This window comes from Lissotriton helveticus, chromosome 12 (genome assembly GCF_964261635.1).
Source record: "Lissotriton helveticus chromosome 12, aLisHel1.1, whole genome shotgun sequence".
In the NCBI taxonomy this organism is placed as follows: domain Eukaryota; kingdom Metazoa; phylum Chordata; class Amphibia; order Caudata; family Salamandridae; genus Lissotriton; species Lissotriton helveticus.
Genome location: NC_136073.1, coordinates 248,957,917 through 248,983,064, shown reverse-complemented (window position 1 = coordinate 248,983,064; position 25,148 = coordinate 248,957,917). Strand labels below are relative to the sequence as shown.

General features: G+C 50.4%; 1 protein-coding gene across 1 annotated transcript in view; it reads right to left on the bottom strand.

The window, feature by feature from the left end:
* The window catches only part of TUBB3 (tubulin beta 3 class III), a 42,356-nt gene extending 24,049 nt beyond the window's left edge, over positions 1-18,307 (bottom strand). Inside the window, exon 1 of the mRNA XM_078671135.1 lies at positions 18,197-18,307. Coding sequence (XP_078527261.1) covers positions 18,197-18,253 — 57 coding nt within the window. The 5' untranslated portion in view covers positions 18,254-18,307. The remainder of the gene's footprint in view (positions 1-18,196) is intronic.
* Between the last annotated feature and the right edge of the window lie 6,841 nt (positions 18,308-25,148).

Below are 25,148 nucleotides of genomic sequence, written 5' to 3'. Positions count from 1 at the left end.
TAGGGGTGCCAGTTTTTTGTATTCCTTGGCAGGCCAAGGATCGTTAGGAGAACCTGATTTGCATTTAAGTAGCTCTGTCATAGAATCGGCTTCCGATATTACTGCAAATTCGGACAGGGAGGATAGTGGCGGTGTGAGAGGGATGGATCGCTGGTTACCTCCTTCTCTGTTGGAGGGGGGAAAAGATGAATAGATAATCTCAATTTTGTCCTCAAAAAATTGTGAGAGTTTGTTGCATAGCTCCTGTGAGGCGGGCTGAGAACGAGTCAGCGAGGTAGGATCTGTGAAGGATCTCACAATATTGAAGATCTCCCTGGCGCCATTGCTAGCGAGTTTGATTTTGAAGGCCAGGAAGTCCCATTTATGCTTCTCTATCATTCTCCAATATTCTTTAAGGGCAGCTTTATAGGTGGTTTTGCTGTCCGGAGAGTAATTCTGTCTCCAGTGGCGCTCATGAGATTTACAGAAAGCCTTTTTCTGCCGAAGTTCGTCGGAGTACCAGGGGGCTGATGGTGCCGCCCTGTTAGTTTTGATGGGTTTAATGGGGGCCAGGGCATCTAAGGCCTGACCGATCCAAGTATCCAGATGGTTGATAGCTAGGTCAGGGTCAGACGACGGGCATGGTTGGGAATTTTTAAGGTGTTTCTGGAGCGCGTCCAGGGTGATGCGGCTCCAGTTTCTGCCTGAGGTTTTAGGATTGATAATAGGTCTGATGGGGCGGGGGATGTCGATCTTGAAAGAGATAATGAAGTGGTCCGACCAAATAACTGGCATAGGGGGTCCGGCCCGGATGGAGTGGAGATTGGAGCAGATTAAGTCCAGTGTGTGACCCGCTTTGTGTGTGGGTAGGGTTATTATTTGGACTAGGTTGCAGGCCATTAGCGTGGCGATAAAGTGCCTGCTGTACGAGCAGGATTCGTTGTCAACGTGGAGGTTGAAATCTCCTAAGGCGGTGAAGTTGGCGTATCGAGTGCTAAGCTGGATGATATAGTCCATCAAGGCCGGTAAGTGCGAAAGATTGGAATGGGGGGACGATAGATGAGTATTCCTGAACAGGAGGAGGTCGGAGAGGTTTGTATGCTAAAAGGCAGGCCTTCTATACAATCGATTTGGTTGAATGGGGGAAAGGTAGCTGTCCATGTGGAGTTGTGGATTAGGGCGACACCACCTCATTTATGCAAGGCTTGTATCCTCTTTAATAAACATATGTGCATTCTGGGGTGCTATAGAGAGTATTTTAGGTGGTTGCATTTTCTTAATAAATATGGTATATTTTTTTAGGCCAAAATCTCCTGCCATTGGTCTTTATCCAGCCTGCTTGGAGAGTTCCTCCACGCACAGATCATTTTTAGATTGATAAAACTAGAACAGCATTAACCCCCAAGCTGCTTGCTAATAGTCCTGCATTATATGCACATTTGTGACCACAGGAAGTGCATGCCTGAGTAAAATGCCCATCATTATCATCTGTTTGGTAATTTTTTGGACTCCCTATACTAGTCCTTTGGTAGTAGAGTACAGGGGCCTCCTGTTGTATTTCTCTCCTTGCAGGATGACATCAACTCAACCAAACTATTCTGACTTGGTACAGGATGGAGAGACGCAGTACCCCAAACTCAGTCACTGCCCTCATCAGAATCCAATCTCAGAGGGAGGGACAGTTCTCCAACCAGAGCTAGACACCACCAGAAGACTTCTCTGCTTCTCTGCCCTCAATGCTACAGGCTTTGCACCGAAATGGAGGGTGCATACACTTATTATGTAGAAGGGCTTAGAAAGAGCACACAGTTTGGATGACGGCACTGCAGCCTAGATGAAATGGTACCCCAGTGTTGGCAATAGCCAAGAGGCATACTGGTAAGGCAAGCTGATCCATTCCACATGGTTGTTGAGCTCCCGGTGCAGATGGAAATCAGTTGTCTGCTAGAGCACAGATATTAGGAAGCTGGTGCCAAGAGAAATGTGTACATTTAAAAACACTTATATTATTCGGCTGTATAATGTTTACATTAATAATTTTTTGTGGAAAACGTATGTTTACTTCTGTTAACTGCTGTCTGGGATGTCAGCAGTACACCAACACATAGATGAATATTACGCATGGTGACAGCAATGTATGCCATTTAGCACATTTTTACTAAATCATTTTATATTTTCCTTTCTGCAATTTAACCTAGTAACACTGAAAAAATAATGTTTGCATAGTTTAGTTTCCCAAACTCTTAAATGTACCCAATTATAAACTCTTCTGACATTCATCCAATGATATGATGGCAGGACTGTCTATGATAAAATGGTAAATACGTTTTAATGATCGGCTTGATATAACTGTGAGAAGTTAAATGCACTTTGTGTGTTAGCGGCAACAGACAATTCGCCTTCTGTTGGGCTCTCTTTTGTCCTCTTCCGGGCCTTGTTTACAGGGGATTCCAAGTATCCGGTCTGCGTCAGCAGGCCTTGTGTTCCACTAGGGGTGACTGACGTAGGCCTCAAAGGGCCTCAAGAGGAATACCGGAAGGCCACAGTGAATGGGAAAGGCCTCGTCAGACACAGCCTGTCATGCGGCTGGCTGCCCAACAGCACATCTCTCCCGGGACGTTCAGAGGCACAGACCGGGCTCTTAACAAACCATTTTTTTCAGTGAGCCAGTCTTCTACTGGTGGGAGAGGGTAGCGCGGCGTGAGGTTACCAGAGGCTGTGGGGTGTAGTGGGCAGACAGAATGACCCGCCTTAGAAAGACATCGTACTTTGGGTAAAGTGGAATACGTCTATAACGGGGTGAATGCAGGCGCTGGTCGCGAGGCAGGTTTCAGCGCGGGTCGCGCGGCTGGTTGGTGCGCGGGTCGCGCGGCTGGTTGGTGCGCGGGTCGCGGGAGCGCTGGTCGCGCGGCTGGTTGGGGCGCGTGTCGCGCGGCTGGTTGCAGCGCTGGTCGCGAGGCTGGTTGGAGCGCTGGTCGCGCGGCTGGTTGGAGCGCTGGCGCCGGAGCAGACAAAGCCTGGAGATGCTGGCACGCGCTCACCGCTAATTGCTGATTCAGAAGTCTGCCTCCAGCACGCGCGCGCTGCCTGTCCATCTCCGCATTAGAGGCGGTAACAGGTCCTCCCGGCTGGACCCGGTCCCTGGAGAGCTGTGCTTACCGGCGCAGCAACATCACCAACCCCTCCACCCCCCTGTGTAAAACGGAGGTGAGGGGGTCAGAAGGAGGGAGCCTGATGGGTGAGCACCTCCTTTTCTTGGGGTTAAGGAATCAGCCCCTGCGTTGCTTAGGGGAGGTGGGAAGTGAAAAAAAGTAATGCCCCCATCTCTGACTGTACCACTGGGTGGATGACACAGCGCCCAACCCCTCTCTCGCTCCATCACGGCCAAAAAGCAGCAGCCAGCTCTTCCTTCTTAGTCCAGATAGGGCAGTGGAGTCTAAAATCGGGCCTGCCCAACTCCCAGCAATACTGCCTATGGGTAGTTTCTGGAGATGTGCCAGGACAGGACCTTTGAAAAGAAGTTCAAGGAGAGTCGTGTCAAGGGCCCCTGCCATGTGCCTGACTCAAGTCCCTCGCTCCCAGCACACACATATATATAGTACATATGTGTTTATTATTGTGCGCCCCCCTATTGAAGGGATGCATCAATCTCGCAGAGATGGGAACAAAGGTGCCGCAGACACAAAACCGGTGGGAGGGACCTCAGCAGTCACTAAGGAGCAACTGCACCGCCTGAACCAGCAGGAGTAAAGCTGGTGACAGAGGGCCTGCGTGCCAACCGCAGACAGGGGATGATGCACACACTGGCAGGGCCGGTGGGGCCTGCTCTGCCCTCGGGTCCCGTGTTCAGGAAGCAGGCGAGTGTTTTCCGACCTGGCATCGGCAGGGCCCTTCTCCGCCTCCCAGACGCTCCCTCTGCCCCCGCCCCATCAGGGACCAGGCCGGAAACATTCTGTTCCTCAGCCTGTGCGCGCGCCCTGTAATCACGGAGGCGCAGATGTCGCCCTGGAGATAGGATGATTAGCCGCTCGGCGGCAGCAGGTGCGGCAATTACAGGCTTTGGGGGAAAGTCTGCATCTTAAGGAGACAGGCACCCCGCCCGCAAGGGGGGGGGGGGATATATCTATAGAGTTATATACAAAGAGCTTTTACCGACGGGTTAGTGTTCTTCCGCGCAACACTGACGCCTCCCTTACAATACAGAGACTATACTTTGCATGTAGCGCCGCTGCGAGGCGCTTTGGATTACGTTGCTCCTATCAGGTGACGCACTGAGGGTGCTTAGGGCTGGTATCGCCATGATAGCCCAAACACTACCGTAGATTGAGGGTCAAGAGGGAAAGTTTAAAGACCACTAGGTATATATTCCCTAATATAGATACAGTAACATGAGGTATACCTATAGTCTGAGAAATGTGTTGATAGGCATAGGTGGTGTGTCGCTCAAAATGAACCACAAGTGAAAATGTTAAGGGGGAGGCATCCCTTAAGGATAAGAACCCTCACTCACCCGAAGGTGACATGCTTCATCATATGGGTCCTCCTTACCAATGCTGAAAACCTAGTCAACATTGGGAGCTACTACTTCGGGATAATTAAAGAAGGAGCTCAGAGATGTTTTGGTTTGTAAGGAGTGGGATGGTAATCCCATATGAGGGCTGTGAGGTGTAGTGAGGTATGCAGCGCTGTGAGAAGAGAAGGTGGTGACTTAAAACTATCTAGGTAGAATCACAGGAGAATGCTTTAATAGTGTGTTGTACCTGACAGGATTAAAAAGGAACAGCACAGTGGTATTGATTTAAAACCACCGTCACTTTATGGTCAACATGTTTCAGCCTGTTGATCACTGCTAGTGTATCAGCGGCTTTCTTCAGGACCAGATTGACTACGTGATAATGCTGCTGCACAATAAAGTGTAAATCATAAAAGGAGATAATAAAGATTATTTATACAGAACCGGTATTCCTGCTTGTCTTTGTCTGTCAGGTCATACCCAGGTATCCGCAAGTGTAGGATATTCCTGCCTCACCTCTACCTGGCGAACTGCTCTGGAAGGAGGCCCCGCGCTTTCCGTCGGTACCTCGGCGCCCACGTGAGCCAGTCCCGGACTGGCTCTCATGGGCTCTAGATAGTTTTAAGTCACCACCTTCTCTTCTCACAGCGCTGCATACCTCACTACACCTCACAGCCCTCATATGGGATTACCATCCCACTCCTTACAAACCAAAACATCTCTGAGCTCCTTCTTTAATTATCCCGAAGTAGTAGCTCCCAATGTTGACTAGGTTTTCAGCATTGGTAAGGAGGACCCATATGATGAAGCATGTCACCTTCGGGTGAGTGAGGGTTCTTATCCTTAAGGGATGTCTCCCCCTTAACATTTTCACTTGTGGTTCATTTTGAGCGACACACCACCTATGCCTATCAACACATTTCTCAGACTATAGGTATACCTCATGTTACTGTATCGCCATGATAGCGCCAGTTGCTCCCATTCCTTTCCAGTCAGAGCCTCACACTGGTGTCCTCCAAGCTTTTCACACATCCCACGTGCCCCAAGCGCCTCATCCTGGTCATGTGACCCAAGCTCGCAGAGCTGTACCCAAGTGCCCCAGTAACCTCACGCAGGCTGTCCAAGATTCCACACACTATATTGGCCCCACTTACTGACGTGTAGTATGTCCCAGACTCCCCAGACTGCATGTGGCAATAGGGCGTTATACTGTCCATTAGCCACAAAAGCACCCTCGTTGACCCAAAGTAGAAACTCCTTTGGCCAACAGCATGCATCTCACAGGACAACAGCTGAAGTGGAAATCGCTCCCTTTTCGCCAGTCCTTCACTCCCATAGACTGAATTGACAGTAAAGCGCCTCGCTAGCTTTAGAGTCAACTCACGCCATGGGAACACCATGTGGTTCACACCTCTCCCGCTCTAGCATCTGTCCCTATGCAAAAACAAAGCTCCACCCACCATCAGGGCAGGTCCCCAGACCCTCCCCCCAAACCATCCATCTTACATTAACATCTTTATTCCACTACCCAAACAGAGGATCTAACATAACCAAGTATTACATATAATCTCACTTCTCTAACACAGGATTCTGCACAACCTACCCCAGAAGGAAGTATGACCCAATATGACATTGGTAGATGCTTGCATCCCACTCAAGTCCTTCTCAGTCTGGAGGGCTGTAGCGTTTGTTCCTACCCATAGAAATATAACAAAGACTAACACGACAGCTTTCTAAAATTGCATCGGTGGGGCAGATGCACCAATTGGGTAAAATTCATTCATAGAAATGGTAAAAGGATAATAATGATAGGTTCCAGAAAACAGAAACAGAAGACATACAAAGCAAATTTAATTCCAAGGAAATAGAAGAAAGACTAGTAAGCCAAGACCTATCGGAATAGGGCGACAGAAATATAATGAGCTAGATTGAGGAATATCATGTCACGCCCTCTCGGACACAGTTCTACTTATTATCTTGCCCTCCACTTCATCTATGACATAATTTACACGAGAATGCCAATAAGCAAAGGAATGAAACCATCACACGGTTTGGTGAGGCTGTTAGAAATTATGTCACACTGACAGAGGACGAGGTTATTATTCTCCTGTGTGCACTTTCACTTTTCGCATATACTCTCTCTGAGGTGGACCCCAGATTATTTGATTTAGGTTCTATAAACACATGAGATATCAAGCCAACTCTAGGTTTAGAAAATCACAGTTTGTGACAGGATATATCATAAGGTTATTTCCGTTCTGCAAGCATTTTCAATGCAATAGGTCTTGCATTTGCGAGCGTTTAAGATAGTGGCATTGTAAATGACAATGCCTTTTATTTATGTATTTTTAAAAGCAACACATGTAAAAGGCATTGTCATTTCTAATGGCAATAGCTCAAACTCTCGCAAATGCGATACCTCTTCAATAGTAGCCGCGCCCCTTTCTTTAGTCGCTGCTCATCTTATTCAGGTTACAGTGAGCAGCGTCTAAAGAAGGGGCGCGGCCAACATTAAAGTGAAAGCGCGGTATGGGACGCTTTCACCCAAAAAGAAAAAAAGAAAGAAGGGTTCTGTAGTGCTGCTGCTAAAGTGAAAGCGCACTGCACCGTTAATTAAATAAGCACAGCTGCTATAGTTGAAGTGGACCACACTGTAATTTAAATAAATACATTACTAATAACAATATAAAAGTGGGCGGCGTGCTGCGATGTCGTGGGTGGAGTAGGGGAAGATCATTAAAGAAAATAGTGCTCACCGATTGTATAAAGCAGACCGTGTAACACAAGTAAAAAGTCCAGTCCTTATGGGAAATTACAGATGCAGACAAGGTGGTACCAAGGAGGGGCTACTAAGCCTATTCACAAATGAAAAGCAATAATTTCCAAAGGACAGTAACAGGAGCCAATTGAGAAGATGGGCGGGAACTGGGCGGAGCTTCTATTCCATACCTGAATACAGCATGCCTAACGGAGCAGGGCATGCGCTGCCCAGGCTCGACCTAATGAAAAACGACAAGGCGTGTAATGTGGTTTTCCCTTTTCAATGCGCTCATATGTACATTGTCTCATAAATGTCAAATCAGCCGCATGTCACCCTCTTTTTACATCCATTCCTCACCAGACAATCAAAATGCAGCCCTAGACTTTAGTGGGGTCACCTGCTTTTCAAACATATATCAATCTGCCAAAAAGGTGTCCATTCTTTCGCCTTAATTGGATCGCCCTTTAAACACTTGACTTCACCCTTACTTTTGAGTCGAGATAAGTATGATGCTTGTGGTTAGAGCCACTCAAACCTTCACCAAGATGTCACCGGCTTGTTACAAGCATACTCCAAGGTGCATTGCCGCCTATGAGAATGTGTGCCAGCTCTCCTTGTACAGTGATTTTCTGCCCCATCGTGCATGCATTTGATGGTGCTGAGCTCAGATGTTAGCAGTGCAGGAGGAAGGCGTGAGACTAAGCTTGGAGCCAAACCCTCGAGCAGCTGAAGAGTTTTTAAAAACATGGCATTTTGATTGTGGCTGTGGCCTTGTGGTATTAGCCACAGGTTGGGTGTGTGTGGCAGAGGCGAGTGCAGCATATGTCCCCTGTAGCCAGACCATAGGATTCATTTATTACCATTGTTCTCGAGGGTAGCCTGAGGCTCGAGGGGATGACGTAGGCGCCATCTCAGGCTGAATGCTGGTCCAGCAGGGGAGGAGCTCGGGCGCCTGAGCCCAGCTCTTCAGAGCTGGCCCTGCCCTTGCACCCCCTTGTCAAACACAAAGCACTGCTTGCAGCAGTCTGAGGGTGAGGCAGCTGCGAGGTCATTATAAGAAGTGGCCACAGATGTGAAATTGGGTTTCAGTCTGGAGGGTAGGAGGAGGAGGAGTTATCCTCTTTAAAGGTCCCTGAGAATATGAAATGACCTCACCCGGGCCGGGTCCAGCGATGAGTCACCTTCATTAGGCCGCCCCTGGGGGCTTGTGATTTCTACTGAGTGCTGCTCTTAGAGGCTGGCAGCCACGCCCCAAGCCCCCTCCATTACCTTCTCTTCCTGTAAGCTGACTAATCGAAAGCCTCATCACATTTGACCACCAGATGGAACTTTGCCATTGCCCTACAACCCCCAGGTACATACCTCTTCAAGTGTCAAAATCACTGCACGGCCTCTTGAATCACTATCTACAGGCTCCCACCTCTTTGAGTGTAACACTCACTGCATGGCCTCTTAAAACACACTATCTACGGGATCCTACCTTTTCAACTTTCACAATCACTGCATGGCCTCTTAAAACACTATCCACGGGCTCCTACCTCTTTCTCTGTCACAATCACTGCAGGGTCTCTTAAAACACTATCTACAGGCTCCTACCTCTTCAACTTTCACAATCACTGCATGGCCTCTTAAAACACTATCCACGGGCTCCTATCTCTTTCTCTGTCACAATCACTGCAGGGTCTCTTAAAACACACTATCTACGGGCTCCTACCTCTTCAACTTTCACAATCACTGCATGGCCTCTTAAAACACTATCCACGGGCTCCTACCTCTTTCTCTGTCACAATCACTGCAGGGTCTCTTAAAACACTATCTACAGGCTCCTACCTCTTCAACTTTCACAATCACAGCATGGCCTCTTAAAACACTATCTACAAGCTCCCACCTCTTCAACTTTCACAATCACTGCACGGTCTCTTAAAACACCTTCTACAGGCTCCCACCTCTTCAACTTTCACAATCACTGCATGGCCTCTTAAAACACACTATCTACAGGCTCCTACCTCTTCAACTTTCACAATCACTGCATGGCCTCTTAAAACACTATCTACAGGCTCCCACCCCTTCAACTTTCACAATCACTGCATGGCCTCTTAAAACACTACCTACAGGCTCCTATCGCTTTAACTGTCACAATCACTGCATGGCCTCTTAAAACACTATCCACAGGCTCCTACCTCGTCAAGTGTCACAATCACTACATGGCCTCTTAAAACACTATCTACAGGCTCCTACCTCGTCAAGTTTCACAATCACTACATGGTTTCTTAAAACACTATCCACAGGCTCCCAACTCTTCAACGTTCACAATCACTGCATGGCCTCCTAAAACACTATCCACGGGCTCCTACCTCTTTCTCTGTCACAATCACTGCATGGCCTGGTAAAACACTATCTACAGGCTCCCACCTCTTCAACTTTCACAATCACTGCATGGCCTGGTAAAACACTATCTACAGGCTCCCACCTCTTCAACTTTCACAATCACTGCATGGCCTCTTAAAACACTATCCACGGGCTCCTACCTCTTTCTCTGTCACAATCACTGCAGGGCCTCTTAAAACACTATCTACAGGCTCCTACCTCTTCAAGTGTCACAATCACTGCATGGCCTCGTAAAACACTATCTACAGGCTCCCACCTCTTCAACTTTCACAATCGCTGCATGGCCTGGTAAAACACTATCTACAGGCTCCCACCTCTTTAACTTTCACAATCACTGCATGGCCTCTTAAAACACTATCCACGGGCTCCTACCTCTTTCTCTGTCACAATCACTGCAGGGCCTCTTAAAACACTATCTACAGGCTCCTACCTCTTCAAGTGTCACAATCACTGCATGGCCTCTCAAAACACTATCTACAGGCTCCCACTTCTTCAACTTTCACAATCACTGCATGGCCTGGTAAAACACTATCCACGGGCTCCTACCTCTTTCTCTGTTACAATCACTGCATGGCCTCTTAAAACACTATCTACAGGCTCCTACCACTTCAAGTGTCACAATCACTGCATGGCCTCTTACAACACTACCTACAGGCTCCCACCCCTTCAACTTTCACAATCACTGCATGGCCTCTTAAAACACTACCTACAGGCTCCTATCTCTTTAACTGTCACAATCACTGCATGGCCTCTTAAAACACTATCCACAGGCTCCTACCTCGTCAAGTGTCACAATCACTACATGGCCTCTTAAAACACTATCTACAGGCTCCTACCTCGTCAAGTTTCACAATCACTACATGGTTTCTTAAAACACTATCCACAGGCTCCCAACTCTTCAACGTTCACAATCACTGCATGGCCTCCTAAAACACTATCCACGGGCTCCTACCTCTTTCTCTGTCACAATCACTGCATGGCCTGGTAAAACACTATCTACAGGCTCCCACCTCTTCAACTTTCACAATCACTGCATGGCCTGGTAAAACACTATCTACAGGCTCCCACCTCTTCAACTTTCACAATCACTGCATGGCCTCTTAAAACACTATCCACGGGCTCCTACCTCTTTCTCTGTCACAATCACTGCAGGGCCTCTTAAAACACTATCTACAGGCTCCTACCTCTTCAAGTGTCACAATCACTGCATGGCCTCGTAAAACACTATCTACAGGCTCCCACCTCTTCAACTTTCACAATCGCTGCATGGCCTGGTAAAACACTATCTACAGGCTCCCACCTCTTCAACTTTCACAATCACTGCATGGCCTCTTAAAACACTATCCACGGGCTCCTACCTCTTTCTCTGTCACAATCACTGCAGGGCCTCTTAAAACACTATCTACAGGCTCCTACCTCTTCAAGTGTCACAATCACTGCATGGCCTCTTAAAACACTATCTACAGGCTCCCACTTCTTCAACTTTCACAATCACTGCATGGCCTGGTAAAACACTATCCACGGGCTCCTACCTCTTTCTCTGTCACAATCACTGCATGGCCTCTTAAAACACTATCTACAGGCTCCTACCACTTCAAGTGTCACAATCACTGCATGGTCTCTTAAAACACTATCTACAGGCTCTCACTTCTTCCAGTGTCACACTCACTGTATGGCCTCCCAAGACACTATCTACAACCTTCCACCTCTACAAGTGTCCCAATCAGGGCCGGTCTGGCCGTAGCGTGAATCGGGCAATCCCCTGGTAGGCCACACTGTGGGGGCCGGTTTTGGGCCCCTGGGGGCTGTTTTTGTCACATGGCCGTTTTTGCAGCATAGCTGCAAAATCGTCCCAGTACCAAAATAGGGGGGAAACCGGCCCTGGCAAAGAGCTTGGCAGCACTTCCAAATCCCCGGGGGTGGGGGGGCGGCCGAGCACTCTGCCAGGGCCGGTTGTGGTTCCCAGTCCGGCCCTGGTCCCAATGACTGCATGGCTTCTTAAAACACTATCTACAGGCTCCTACCTCTTCAAGTGTCACACTCACGTATGGCCTCCTAAGACACTATCTACAACCTCCCACCTCTACAAGTGTCCCAATGATTGCATGGCTTCTTAAAACACTATCTACAGGCTTCTACCTCTTTAAGGGTCACAATCACTTCATGGTCTCTTAAAACACTATCTACAGGCTCCTACCTCTTCAAGTGTCACAATCACTGCATGGCCTGTAACAAAGACTGTCCACAAGCACAAAGTGGCTTGATTACTGCATGATCTGTAAAATATATGACGTACGGCTCGTACTTCAAATGTCACAGTCACAGCGTAGACTTCAAAGAACACTATCCACAGGCATATAGATCATTGAGTGTCACGATCACTGACGGCCTGTAGAAAATAACATAAACAATCAGACACTTCGACATCTCTCAATCACTGAGTGCAGATAAGAACCTGACTCTTATGCACGTCTCTTGATGGACCACTGTCACTGCTTCTTCTGTAACAAGAACCATCCTAGGAAGAGACCGCACCACTTGTCAGTCATTGCATGGATGATAAGAGCTCACACACCAGCAGATACCTCTTAATCTAACGAGAGGGGGACCAGCCTTGACTTTAACCGCATCGCTGCGGCGGCTTTTCCCGCTGTGCGCGGTAATTTTTAAAATACCGCGTTACATGACGAGCTCAACTCGTCATGAGCGCACGGCAGGTTACGCTCATGATGAGCTGAGCTCGTCATCAGCCTGGAAGGGGTTAAGGAATCTTCCTCCCTGGACTTGCTTGGGAAGAGGTGTGAAGCACGGGAATGCCTCCGATTTCCTGGGGTGATAATGTGTGATTAGGATTTGCAGTGGGCCTGGGCGGAGTTTGCGGAGTTCTGCTGCAAAGTGACCAAAAAACACTGCAGCGGTACACGGAGTTCACAAGTGGCGGAGTGTTTTACGCTGCACCGTTTGCACTGCTTTTTAGTGCCAGGTGTTTGTCCCGTCCTGTAAAATCAGCGAGAACGGCACCACACACAGCGCAAGAGGGCACTGCTTCTTTCTGCTGCTTGATTAGATGTTCTGCTCGAGCGGCAGCTTTCTCATAGCGAACAGAAGGTTTCTCAAAGTGAGCGGTAGCAACCATTGTCGACCGAACGCAGTGAGAAATTTCGGCGAGAGGTGGTCTGGATTAAGATTTTCCTCGAGTGCGCTCGCCAAGTTGGCGAGTTTGGAAAAAACTTCACTCTGCTGTTCGAAACCGAGTTTTTCTGAAGTCCGCGCGCTACGCAGAGTGCTGAGTGGGAAGAACTTTGCAAACTCCACGAGCGGGGTGGAATTTGACGCCCAGGCCTAAGCTGCAGGTAAAGAGGCCTCTTTCCTAGGGGAAAATTATGCACGAAACTTGACATCCCATATCAGGAGCTGGTCTATATATGACATGAGATAGGCAGGGAGTGAACCGTAAGGCAGTGGCAGCTAGTAATATCACATCAGAGAGGCACAGAGTTGCCACTGATCTCTCCGGAGAGGGTAATTGGGCTTATCTGTTTAATGTAAAAGAAAAATAAAGGAAACAAGATAGATGAGGGAACAGAAAGAGAGATGGATGAATGGTCGGATGGAGAGAAGGAAGGATGGATGATGGTTGAATGGCAGTTACATGGAAAGCAAAATGTCGCAGGAAAAGGAAGGATGGAGGAGAAAAAGGATGGACAGGTGGAATAGAAGATGGATGAAAGAGAAAAAGACAGACAGGAAAGGGATGGTTGGAAGAGAGAAAAAAACAGAGAGAAAAGCGAATGCCGGTCTCACTAGCCTCACTTGCTCAAAACTGGATATGGTTCAGAGACTCAGAGTGGAGGGTATTTCATTTTTCTAGCTACTCCCTTGTTTGAAATGCATGGCGAGCACTGACCCACTGCACTGGTGAAAGAGCTACAGAGTGAGGAACAATTCCAAAAGAAGGTGTCCAAGCACCTGCAGAGCAGCAGCAAGGAGCAGGCCTGCCGCAGCCTGTGTGTTGCATACCTACTTATAAATCGTCCAGATGTGTTCCAAGATACACATTTCCTTCTAATTTGTGTTTATAGAGTTATTTTATGCAGAGGCCTCCTGTCCTTCTCTGTCATGCCCGACCTCCTTTTTCCACTCACACATAATCCTATACACTAAGGGCCGTGCCAGCCCTCTTCATGGTTCAAGAGGCGACTCCCAAAACATTGAAAGAAGCCTCGTAGTTTAATATTCGAAACACATCATTCATTTGAACGTCATTCGCTGTCGTCATCTGACAGACCTAGAAAAAGAATGTGTGCCAAACGGGGCTTTATTCATTTAAAAAATAGACCCACTTCGAGTTACCTCGTGTGTATGAATGAAAACATCGCAGCAATACCGAGGTAACACACATGAACAGTAGAATCAACAAGTTGCCTTACAGTTCAAAACGAGCTTATAAAATATTTAATTCCTGTCCAGAGCCATACTTTCTCCTTGATGTCAATAACGAGCTGGGGTGAACGTGATACATGTTGGGCCCATACAAGGCCAGAAAATCAAAATTCATCCATATCAAAATGTGAAAACATCAAGGCTGAGAGAAGGGCAAACCTTTTCTTGAAAAAGACCCCAAGCCTTTTATTCGGGGTGCTACATCGGGACTGCACAGTGCTTCTTGCACTGTCTAATGTCCGTGCAGGCCCGGGGTCGAGGGCTGCGTGTGCGGCCTGCACCGTGCCGGGCCCAGCCTGCTGCAGAGCTGAGCTCAGGCCTTTGTTCTCAGGCCTCTGCTGCAGTCTCAGGGTGTGGCTCACCACTGCACCAGCGCGCGCGGCAGGCCCGGCTCCTCGGAAGGGGAGGATGGGTGAAGCTCGTGGTGGTGGTGGGCCGGGAGGGGTCACAATAGGAAAGATCAGAATCTGGAGCCCATGGAGAAGGCAGTGTAGGTACCAGAAGACAGCATCAACGCACTGCAGAAGGTGTGACTATGGGTGGGGGCTACAACACAGATGGAGTGCATTGTATGAGGTGATCTGTATGTTAGAGATGGCGAGAGGTAGACAGAAGCCAGAAGCCGAGCACTGTAGCAGGTGGTCTGTGTGTGGAAGGGGGAGGGGGTAATTTATAACCCGTGGATAGTGTACTTTTGGAGAATGGTTGGTACCGGGGTAAAGGGGCAGGACATTTTGTGTACTGAATGGGGTTTGTAACCAAGGGACAACAGATTTTTGGACGTGGCCTACATGTGAATAGTGGGCCTGTGCGAGAATGGGTGGATACTACTACTTAAGGCCAGAGCATACAAGAAGGTGGTCTGTATGTGATTGAGGGGACTATAATGGGGGAACAGAGGACTGGGTGAGGTGATCTGTATTCGAATAGTGGGTACCGGGAGACAGTGCACTGTAGAAGGTGGTCTGTGTCCGATTGGTGGATACCAAGAGAAAGGGCAGAGCACTGGATGAGGTGATCTGTATGCGAATAGTGGGTCTTGGGAGACTGAGACAGTGCACTGTAGAAAGTGGTCTGTATCTGAATGGTGGATACCAGGAGACAGGGCAGAGCACAGTAGGAGGTGGTCTGTATGTGAATGTTCATTACAAGGAGGCTGAACACAGCATTGGAGGTGGTCTGTGTGTCAGTGGCCCCGACACAGGGACAGACCGTTTCAAAATTGTGGGTGTTGTACGCGAGTGCATAGCAAAGCTGAGGATGATTGACAGGTGATTGTTGGGCACCAGGAGACCGGGTCTAGAACTGTGAAAGGAGATCTAGCTATGAGTAGGCCCAGGCGAAATTTCAATTACACCCGCGTAATCTCACTTAGATTCGAAAATTCTGATTTATGCTTGTTAAGCAACATTTCCGAAACCACCCCATTAAGCGAGTGGGTTAATTGCGCTGCTTTCGCAGCTACATTTTAGCGGAAACAACCAAAAAGTGAGCTGCCCTTGTTTGCGGCACCTGTGTTTTATGCGCAATTTTTCTAGCGTGAAATGCAACCTCACTTCCAAAATGGAAGGACACATTTCGCACCAAAATTTAGCTCTCAATAACAGTTTTGCATTATTTTGCTTAACTTTTGTGGAATTTGGCTTAATTATGCGAAAACACATTATGTGAATTTTGCACGTTCATGGTTATGAGAAAGATGTAGAAAGTCTTCCCCTCTCACCAGCACCAGGAGTTGTCTAGGGATGAGGATGACGTCATGGGCCAGGGCCTGAATACCTTTCGTTATAAAGCAGCGGAGCATGGAATGATGGAGGGGGTGTGGCGATCGTCTGCCTGTCTCCCCAGATCACTGCTGCTGAGCAGGCACGTCCGCACGAGGCAAGCACTGATCTGCAGACAGTGCACACTGCAATATGCCTTCCTTATGCACATCAAGTACGGTTAGGGCGAGGCCTCAACACGCCAGTCTCCATACTGAGGCGATCACACTGCAAGCCCTCACACCCTCTGTAGAAACAGCTTTGACGCTCAGAGAGGCACAAAGGCTGGCTCCGCCCACCGTCAATGACAAATCAGTGTCAGACGAAATACCACCCAGACTAGGCGTGTCTCAAACACATCATCTCCTTCCAATATTGTCACAGGGCCCTCTCCATGCCCAGCCCAGCATGGAGACGGCCCAGCAGATTTGCCTGGAAAATCAGCATGGGCAGCTCAACTAAGACAAAGCAAGCACCACACCCAGGAAACGTCAAAACAGCAAGACAACTTTAACTAACAAAGCACTACACTCCAGCGTGTCCACCAGCACACCAGTCACACCACAGACCTGACACACAAGCACCCCAGCAACACCATCCTCACATAGCTGGTGATTTCATGCAACCTTTGCACCAGTCCCCACAGATCTGACACACAAGCACCCAAAGCCCCACTAGCCCCACACAGGCTGTGATGGTTCTATGCACCCTTCACCCTGGTACCCACATACAGGCCTGACACACAAGCACCCCAGTCACACCAACCCCACAGATCTTGTGATTCCATGCAACCTCCATCCCAAAGGCCACAGACCTGACACCCAGACACCACAGTCAAAACAACGCAACAAAGAGCGATTCTAAACCCTAGCTCCTAGAGTCCAGGTGCACCAACAAACCATCCACTCTATCCCAACAATGTGTGATTCTAGGCCTCTCACTCCTCAGTTTCCACAGATCTGCTACTGCAGCTCGCCAGGCACATGAGCCCTACTACTTCCTAGCTCACAAATACACCTTCTATCACTACCTCCAGTTAAATCAAATCCAAGCTGTACCCGCAGCCCCTACCGTCCACCACTACCCATTCACACAAGTTCTGACCAGTCGCTTTGTTAACACCCTCAGTCTTCCATTGGCGACTCAACTCTCCCAAAACCCTGTCACCCAGCAGACCGACCTGTGTGCCTCCAGGAATCTTCAAGCAACTCCAGAACCCGACGGGGCCTTGCCCAGCCATAGAACACCAAGGATTCTTAATAGGTATCCGAACCCCAGGATTTGATAGTGAAACTCTGAACCTGAGAAGTCTTCAATCAACCATGAAGCCCAAGGGATATCAAAATCACTGCCAGAACTCCAGGGATTCATAACTATAGTCAGAGCCTCAGAGGCCCTTAACCAGCCCCTGTGCCCCAGGGGGTTCTTCACCAACCACAGAACCCTGCAGATTCGTAATCCACCTTAGTACAAACAAAGGCTCCCCTCAATAACCACAAATCAATAATAGAACACATGGGATTCCCAATCACCATGAATACCCCAGGGATACTTATTAAAACCCAGAAACCCAGGGATGTCCGCTCCACTCCAGGGCCATAATATTTGTAAGTCCACTGGAGACTTCTGGGGTCTTTCATCATTTCCAAAACCTCAGGGTCCATTTACGCCCAGAAAACCAGCCACCCAATATCAACCTCTGTCCACCAGGCATCTCTACTCAGCCCCGAAACACAGGATCTTGAATCAACCTCTGGACCCCAGAGATACCTCATCATCGGCAAAACCCCAAGGATCCTAAAACAACCGCATAAACACAAGAGATCTTCACAGAAGCTCAGGGAGCTTTAATTAACCTCACGGACCTTTAATCCCTCCCACACCCTGAATACACTTTCTTTCAAAACCAAAGGGATCTTTAATCAACGCCAACCCCCAGGGACCCTTAATCAACGCCCAGGGATCTCTAATCAACACCAACCCCCAGGGACCCTTAATCAACGCCCCAGGGATCTTTAATCAACGCTGCCTCTTCCCAACAGCACTGCCTGCATAGCACTCGGTCTTCACTTCATGTCGATTATGCATTGTTCGCATAGCCTCTATAGAACTGCAAGTCCCCTCAGTTGGTGACTGCACGTCTCTTCCCTCCAGCACAAAATGCCACGCCCCCACCAGAGACTAGCTTCCTTCCAGTGCTCCGACCCTCAAACGCTGCATGGCGCTACCTAGCGCCCTCCAGCACTGCGTCACGCCCCCTCGGCCCTCCACGTCTCACTCCTGCAGCTAATAGCTCAGTCGTGCAGCCACAATCCGCCCCTGCACTACACTCCGTCCCTGCAGCTTTACCTTGGCCCCGATCTGGTTGCCGCATTGGCCGGCCTGGATGTGCACGATTTCCCTCATAGTGCCTGGTGTGGTGGTGGTGGGGTGAGCAGTGGGTGCTGCGCGGTGCAAAAGGTGGGCTGCTCCAGTCCCGATGCCTTTTATACCAGGCTGATTGTGCAAAGGAGATTGACGTCACGCCCGCCAACGGCCAATCAGAGGCGGTCTGCTGAGAAATGCTGCAGCATCTCTGCAGCATCAGCACCCGGGAGCCGGCGCGAGCAGGGCGTTGTCACTGTTCGGCGAGCGCGTGCCCGCTTTTAGCTCCGCGCGCCCCCAGTGCCCAAGAGGCAGATGTAACCCTTACCAGTCTGGTAAAGCTACCGACATAGAAGACGGAATTCGGCACAGGAGCTTAAGAAGGACAATAGAATGACAGCTCCTTGTGAACGAGCATCTCCACAGTCATAGACATAGAAAACGCCTCTCACACAAATTAGTTCATAGGAAGGACAATAGAATGGCTCTTCTATCCCTATGCACGAGACTGCACAGTCAGTGGAATTATATAACATGTGATATAACAGCAGCTGGTCTACGCAAGTCCACACAAATCCTCGACAATAGAAGAGCAATACAAATTGGTGACCCTTGGACAACAGCCTCGCGCTCCCCTGACAACAAAAGAACAGAAAAGCGGCCATGTACACGAACTCCCAAGCAGTGAAGCTTTGGGCTGATAGTAGAAGAAGGGAGCTACTTCAGAGACATATAACATTAAATGAATAGCGTTCCTGTGTGTGAACGTTCATATAGACACATACATGTAAAATCAGAGAAAGGCAGAACATGTATGTACACGAGCTTCTTATACACAGCCAATACAACACATCTTCCCTTTATACAAAATGAAAAACAAAGAATAGACAATTGACAAAGCATAATATGCTATCTAACAGAAAAAGAGCATATATACAAATTAATGACCCAAATTAGAAAATGTATTAGCATCAATATGTAACAAACAATTTTACCGTGATATTATATAAATGCATGAACCTTTACACATTATATATTAATGAATGAACCTATATATTCTTATATAATCATTGAGTTAATCAGGAATTCTACAGAACCTCTTTGGCTTGCCACCTTCCTGGCAACTACTTGCCACTACTAGCATGATGATCATCTATTCCTTTGAATGACTTGCCAAAAGATTCTGCAGATCATTCACAATATGTAGGTTCACTATCGGAAAGTGTGTGTTAAGAATTATGATCTTTCAACTGCACCACTCTACTAAGATTTCACATCCTACTATCCTCTATTTTAATGGCATTTTCTGAAAAGATTGATCACTTTCCTTGGCTCAGTATATTTTGACCCAGGCTGAGCTCGCACCACAGCTTTTATTTCCACCCAGTCACCTTCAACAACATCCATTTCTATACTACATTTCTTGTATCACCAGCCTTCTTCTTTTTAACTAACCCTGGGTGTAGTTCGCGTTGTAGCACTACGCGTAGCTAAGCGAAGTGCACTACGCGAGCTATGCGTAGCTACGCGAACTGCGTAGTGCACTGTGCAAAATGCTGTTCGCACTGATTGCACAGTGCCGGATGCTTGTTCGCAGTGTGTAATCAGTGCAAATTGCATCTTGCACAGTGCAAGCATTCGTTTTCTGCCGCTCGAGTAGATTTCTACTCGAGTGGCAGCTTTCTCAACGCGGACTGGTAGTTTCTCATTGCGAGCAGTCGCGAGCATACGCGACCACTCGCAATGAGAAACCTGACCTCCCCGCCTTGAGAATCTTACGGGGAGGTTTATTTTCCACGCTCGCGATCGGCAACTTGATGTTGCTGATCGCGAACAAGGAAAAAGTCTCGTCGGGATGTCATTTTGCTAGCTCGCTGTCGCCAACTTGATGTTGAGGACCGCGAGGAAGCAAAAAATGACTGCTACGCTACGGGTGTTTGCACTGTGCTACGTGCAATTTGCATAGTGCGAAGTAGTGCAAACTTCGCAACTACCTTTGCTTCCCCAGTTATCATTCACTGATACATTCACCCATCTCTAATTCCAGTCCATCCATCCTGATACCAACTTGTAGTTGGGCTTCCATCCTCTAAACAGTTCAAATGAAGACTTACCAGTCATCATATGAGGGGAAAGACAATATGATACTAGACAATTCTGTGATTCCCTTTCCCAGTCGAACCCACTGTTCTTAGCCAATTTCCTTCAGTGTCCTGTGAAATCTTTCCACAATTCTGCAATTTTGGGATAGTATAAGGCTGATCTCTTACGTCCCACCTCATATGATACCAGAAAATCTTTTACATCCTGGAGCAAAACTTCCCTGCATTATCTGTTAATATTCTGTTCAAACCCCTTCCCTCCTGAAAAGACCTTCTAAACAAGCATTTACAATGCAATGGTTTCGCCTTTGGAAAAAGTTAGAGCTATTGGCATTGTAAATGACAAATGTTGTATTTATGTGTTGGTTTTGAAAACAGATAAATAAATGGCATTGTCATTTACATTGCCATTAGCTTAATCTCTTGCAAATGTGAGACCTATTGTACCCTACGGACGAGCTCAGCAGACAGCAATTACTACCACACACACACACCCAGAGCCACACACACACACACACACACCCATAGCCACACACACACACCCAGAGCCACACTAACACACACATCCAGAGCCACACACACACCCAGAGCCACACACCCAGAGCTATACACACACCCAGAGCTACACGCACACCCACACACCCAGAGTCATACACACACCCACACACCCAGAGCCACACACACATTTAGAGCCACACACCCAGAGCCAAACACACGCAACCACCCAGAGCCACACACACACCCACACATTCAGAGCCACACACCCACCCACACACTCAGAGCAACACACACACCCAGAGCCACACACACACACACACACACACACACACCCACCCACCCAGAGCCACACACACCCAGAGCCACACACACACTTCGTAATTGAAGTTCAGAGGCCAGGGGGTCATCGGTTACTTGGGTAACAGTGGTTCGCAGACAGTATGGGGCTGTACCGTGCTGTTTTGAAGTTTATGTACATTTTTACAGTTCATTATAAAAGGGGTGGAGCTCGATCTCTGACACTTCCTATTCTTTTGAAGCACCTATGGGTAAGGCTCGAGGCAGCCTGCACTTCTTTGGCAGGGCTTTGACTAACAGGAAATGCCCACCCTTTCCTTCTTAGTGCGCCAATCACTGCTCTGATGTGAGGCTGTGACGGTTCCAGCCCTGTGCTCCAGTCCGTGCTACTCGGGCAGCACAGGCTGGGGGCCTGCTGGGCCTTGCGTGCGTCGCAAGGCGAGCTGGAGGGGACGGTGGGCAGAAGCAGGAGGCAGGCAGCAGGGCAGCTGAGGGGGCGGGGGGGGGGGCAGCGCAAGCCTCAAGGCTATAAGTCAGGTGGTAGTAGGGGCCGGGCAATTTCAATTTTCAATGATTGCAATTTGCAAATAAAGGCCCCGCCGGTGATGAGTCCTGACCTCTGAGCGTCAACGGTCAGAGTGGCTTCCTTTGTCTTCTGCTGCGCAGCACGCCCCTGATGCCACACCTCCTTACTAGTGTAACGCGCTTATTGCGTGTGTCTCGTGATGAGCCTCGTTGCGCAATGCGCATGTGTTGTCCCTGGCGTTTGGTTACCAGCCAGCACCCCCTGCCCCCTGCCCCCGCGCGGCGCGCATACGCTTCCCGGAAGCAAGGCCGGGGCCAGGGGTGGAAAGGAAAGTGAAAGTTAGCAGGAGGAGTAAACAACCCTGCTGCTGTCCCGCCGCCATTGATTCACCCACCACCATTAAGACAGAGACCAGACTACTACTAGTAGTAGTAGTAGTCACACACCGTGTCACCCGGCCGGGGCCCGCCTACCCATTTGTATCAATTTCCAGGGGCCCCGGCAGGGACGGACCCCACACGCACCTCGCACCATAACCATTCATCCTCAGGCTGCAGTGTCATGGCTCGCTCAACAACACTTAAAGAGGCAGAGTGCCACCTTGCACTTTCAGGTCCAGAGTGAGGTCTGTTGAATGAACTTTAAGAGGCAGAGATTGTGGAGAGAGTGACAAGCTGTCAGTGAGTCCTGGTGGCCGGGGTGTAGGTTGAGCAGGCTTCTCCCCAGCCCCAGAGTCCTTCGTACCGAGTCTGGGGTCTCCCCAGGACCCTCGTGCACACGTCACTGCGTCCAGGCGGCACAGACCCCACGCTTTAGGAGGGAGGTGGGTGACATCCGAAGATGACCAGGTGCGAGCAGGCCTGAAATGGGACCAACACGAGAAAACTGTGAATATTGTAGATACAGGAGTAAAGGCGCAGATCCGAGCAAATGATGAGATTGTGAGGGGTTGGACATGACGTGCAAACACAAGCCTCCTGAGAGAAGCGCCCTGAAGGCTTCATGTGTGAGGCAGGGGTGTGAGGAAGAGGAGGCGGACGGACACCCTCGCTATGACTTCTAAGAAAGGGGAGGCCCCCCACGACACGCGGCTCCCACTCCAGACAAGTCCTGGGATGTCCTGGTGACTCACCCCCAGCACCCTTGGGGCATGGGCATGGTGTCAGCAGCGCTGTCCGGGGTGAAGGCAACTGCCTGGATGTCAGGTGCAATGCGTTGCACTAGTGCAAGGCGACCTAAGTGTGCCAGGTCAGGGGGGTGGACAGAGCCCCGTGTCTTCGAGGCTGAGGCGCTGTCCTGCGCTCTCCCTGCAGCACGGCGGCTCTGGTGACTGCTGTGCAGGACTTTTCAGTACATTTGCCCCAAGGCTTCCCCTAGAGTTGCCCCTGCAGGTGGTACCGGGCCAGCCACCAGTGCTTCATTAGTAAAAAGTGCCGGCCGGGGCCCCGCACCATCCACTGATTCCTGCAAATAATTGTCATACACACTCTGGGCCCGGCCGGGGCCCCGCACCAGTCAGTCCAGGCACTGAAGCAGAGAGCAGAGCCCACCGCTCAGCCTCAGCCGCTGCCAGCCTCACGTCACGGTCCCCGGCCGGGGCCCCGGCCCGCACCATTCATTTCCTGCAGGCTGCAGCTACCAGCCCAGCCCAGTGCAGTGCAGTGAGTGCTGCTGCTGCCAGCCTCGGCCCGGGCCCCGCACCCCATTCCTGCAGTGCTGCGGCTGCCAGTCAGTGGCAGTGTGCCAGCCTCGGCTCACTCACGGGCCACGGCAGGGGCCCCGCACCATTCCTGCAGCAGCAACTGCAGTGCTGCCAGTCAGTGAGGGGCAGTGCCAGCAGCTGAGCCAGCCTTCCTGCAGTGAGTGCAGTGCTGTGCTGCTGCCTCACTCACCGGCCCCGGCCGGGGCCCCGCACCAGTCAGTCCAGGCACTGAAGCAGAGAGCAGAGCCCACCGCTCACCCTCAGCCGCTGCCAGCCTCACTCACCGGCCCCGGCCGGGGCCCCCACACCCATTCTCAGTGCGCACCGGCACCAGTAGCCACTAGCAGCCACTAGCTCAACAGACTCAGTCTCAGCCGCTCACGGGGGCCCCGCTGCCCGCACCGCACCATTCCTGCCTGGAGTGCCACTGCCTGCTGCAGTAGTGCTGCCAGTGCCAGCCCACCCAGGACTGAGTCTGCCCCCCCCCCCACCATTCCAGTCAGGCTGCAGGCAGGATCAAGAGGCAGAGAGCAGCAGTTAGTGTCAGAGCCGCTCAGCCTCAGCCACACGGGCCCCGGCCGGGGCCCGCACCATTCCTGCTGCCAGCCACGCGGGTCCCGGCTGGGGCCCCGCACCATTCTGCTGCCCGAACTGCATCAGGCTCACATGGGCCCCGGCAGGGGGGGGCGCACCATTCCTGCTGCTGCCAGGCTCACGGGGCACCGGCCGGGTCCGTTCATAATTTTAAAATAATTCTTGATACATTACGTCATCAGACTCGTCATCAATGTACAGTGAGGGGCCCCGGCGGGGCCCCCTGGAGCGCGAGGCCCCCCCGCAACGCGGGGGTTGCGGGGGCTTGTGTTACGCCCCTGCGGCAAGGTTGTTGTTCCACGTCTTCCTTGGACAGACACGGCTCACGTCCTCCCGGCAGGCCTCATCATCAGACAGCTTCCATCCGCCGGGCCCACGCCTCACGGGGGACACGACGACTTGCGGCTGCTGTGGCTGTGGGGCAGCCGCGCCCCCTGCCTTCGGGGCGTCTACAGCTATGCCATCCCCACGTACCGCCAAAGCCCACATCCCGCATAACAGCAGCATCGCCCACAGCTCCATCCCACGTCCACAAGCCGACATCTTGGAACCAGCCACTGACGTTGCGTAGAGGAGGAGGAATGAGTGACGTAGTTAGTATTTAAGAGTGCACAGTGACGTATACGGAAGAAAAAGATACTCAGCAACACGGGAGGGGGCGGAGATGTTCCTAATGCCGTGGTTGAACCCGGGAGGGTGTGGGAGAGGGGCGGGAGAGTACACGAACGGCGGGAGGGGGGCGGGAGAGAACGAGGGGGGCGGGAGAGTACACGAACGGCGGGAGGGGGGAGGGAGAGGACGAGGGAGGCGAGAGAGTACAGGAACGGCGGGAGGGGGGCGGGAGAGGACGAGGGAGGCGGGAGAGTACACGAACGGCGGGAAGGGGGCGGGAGAAGATGAGGGGGGCGGGAAACGTGCACAGGACAGCGAGGGAAGGGGGGACGGCGGGAGGAAGGCAGGACAGCAGCAAGCACGGCCCGGCCGGACCAGATTCAGGGGCGTTCCCGGCTTTCGGCTGACGTCGCGTGACGTCGGCAAAAGCCAAAGAATCTCGGGAACGCCCCCGAATCTGGTCCGGCATTGACGGACAGGCCCCTCGTCCAATGGCTATGCTCCATTTATGGAGCCAGCCAATGAATGACGAGGGCCGACCCAAAGCCACACTACAGTTCTCATAAGATTTCTCCTGCGCAAAAGCTGCTTGCGCAGCTTTTTGCA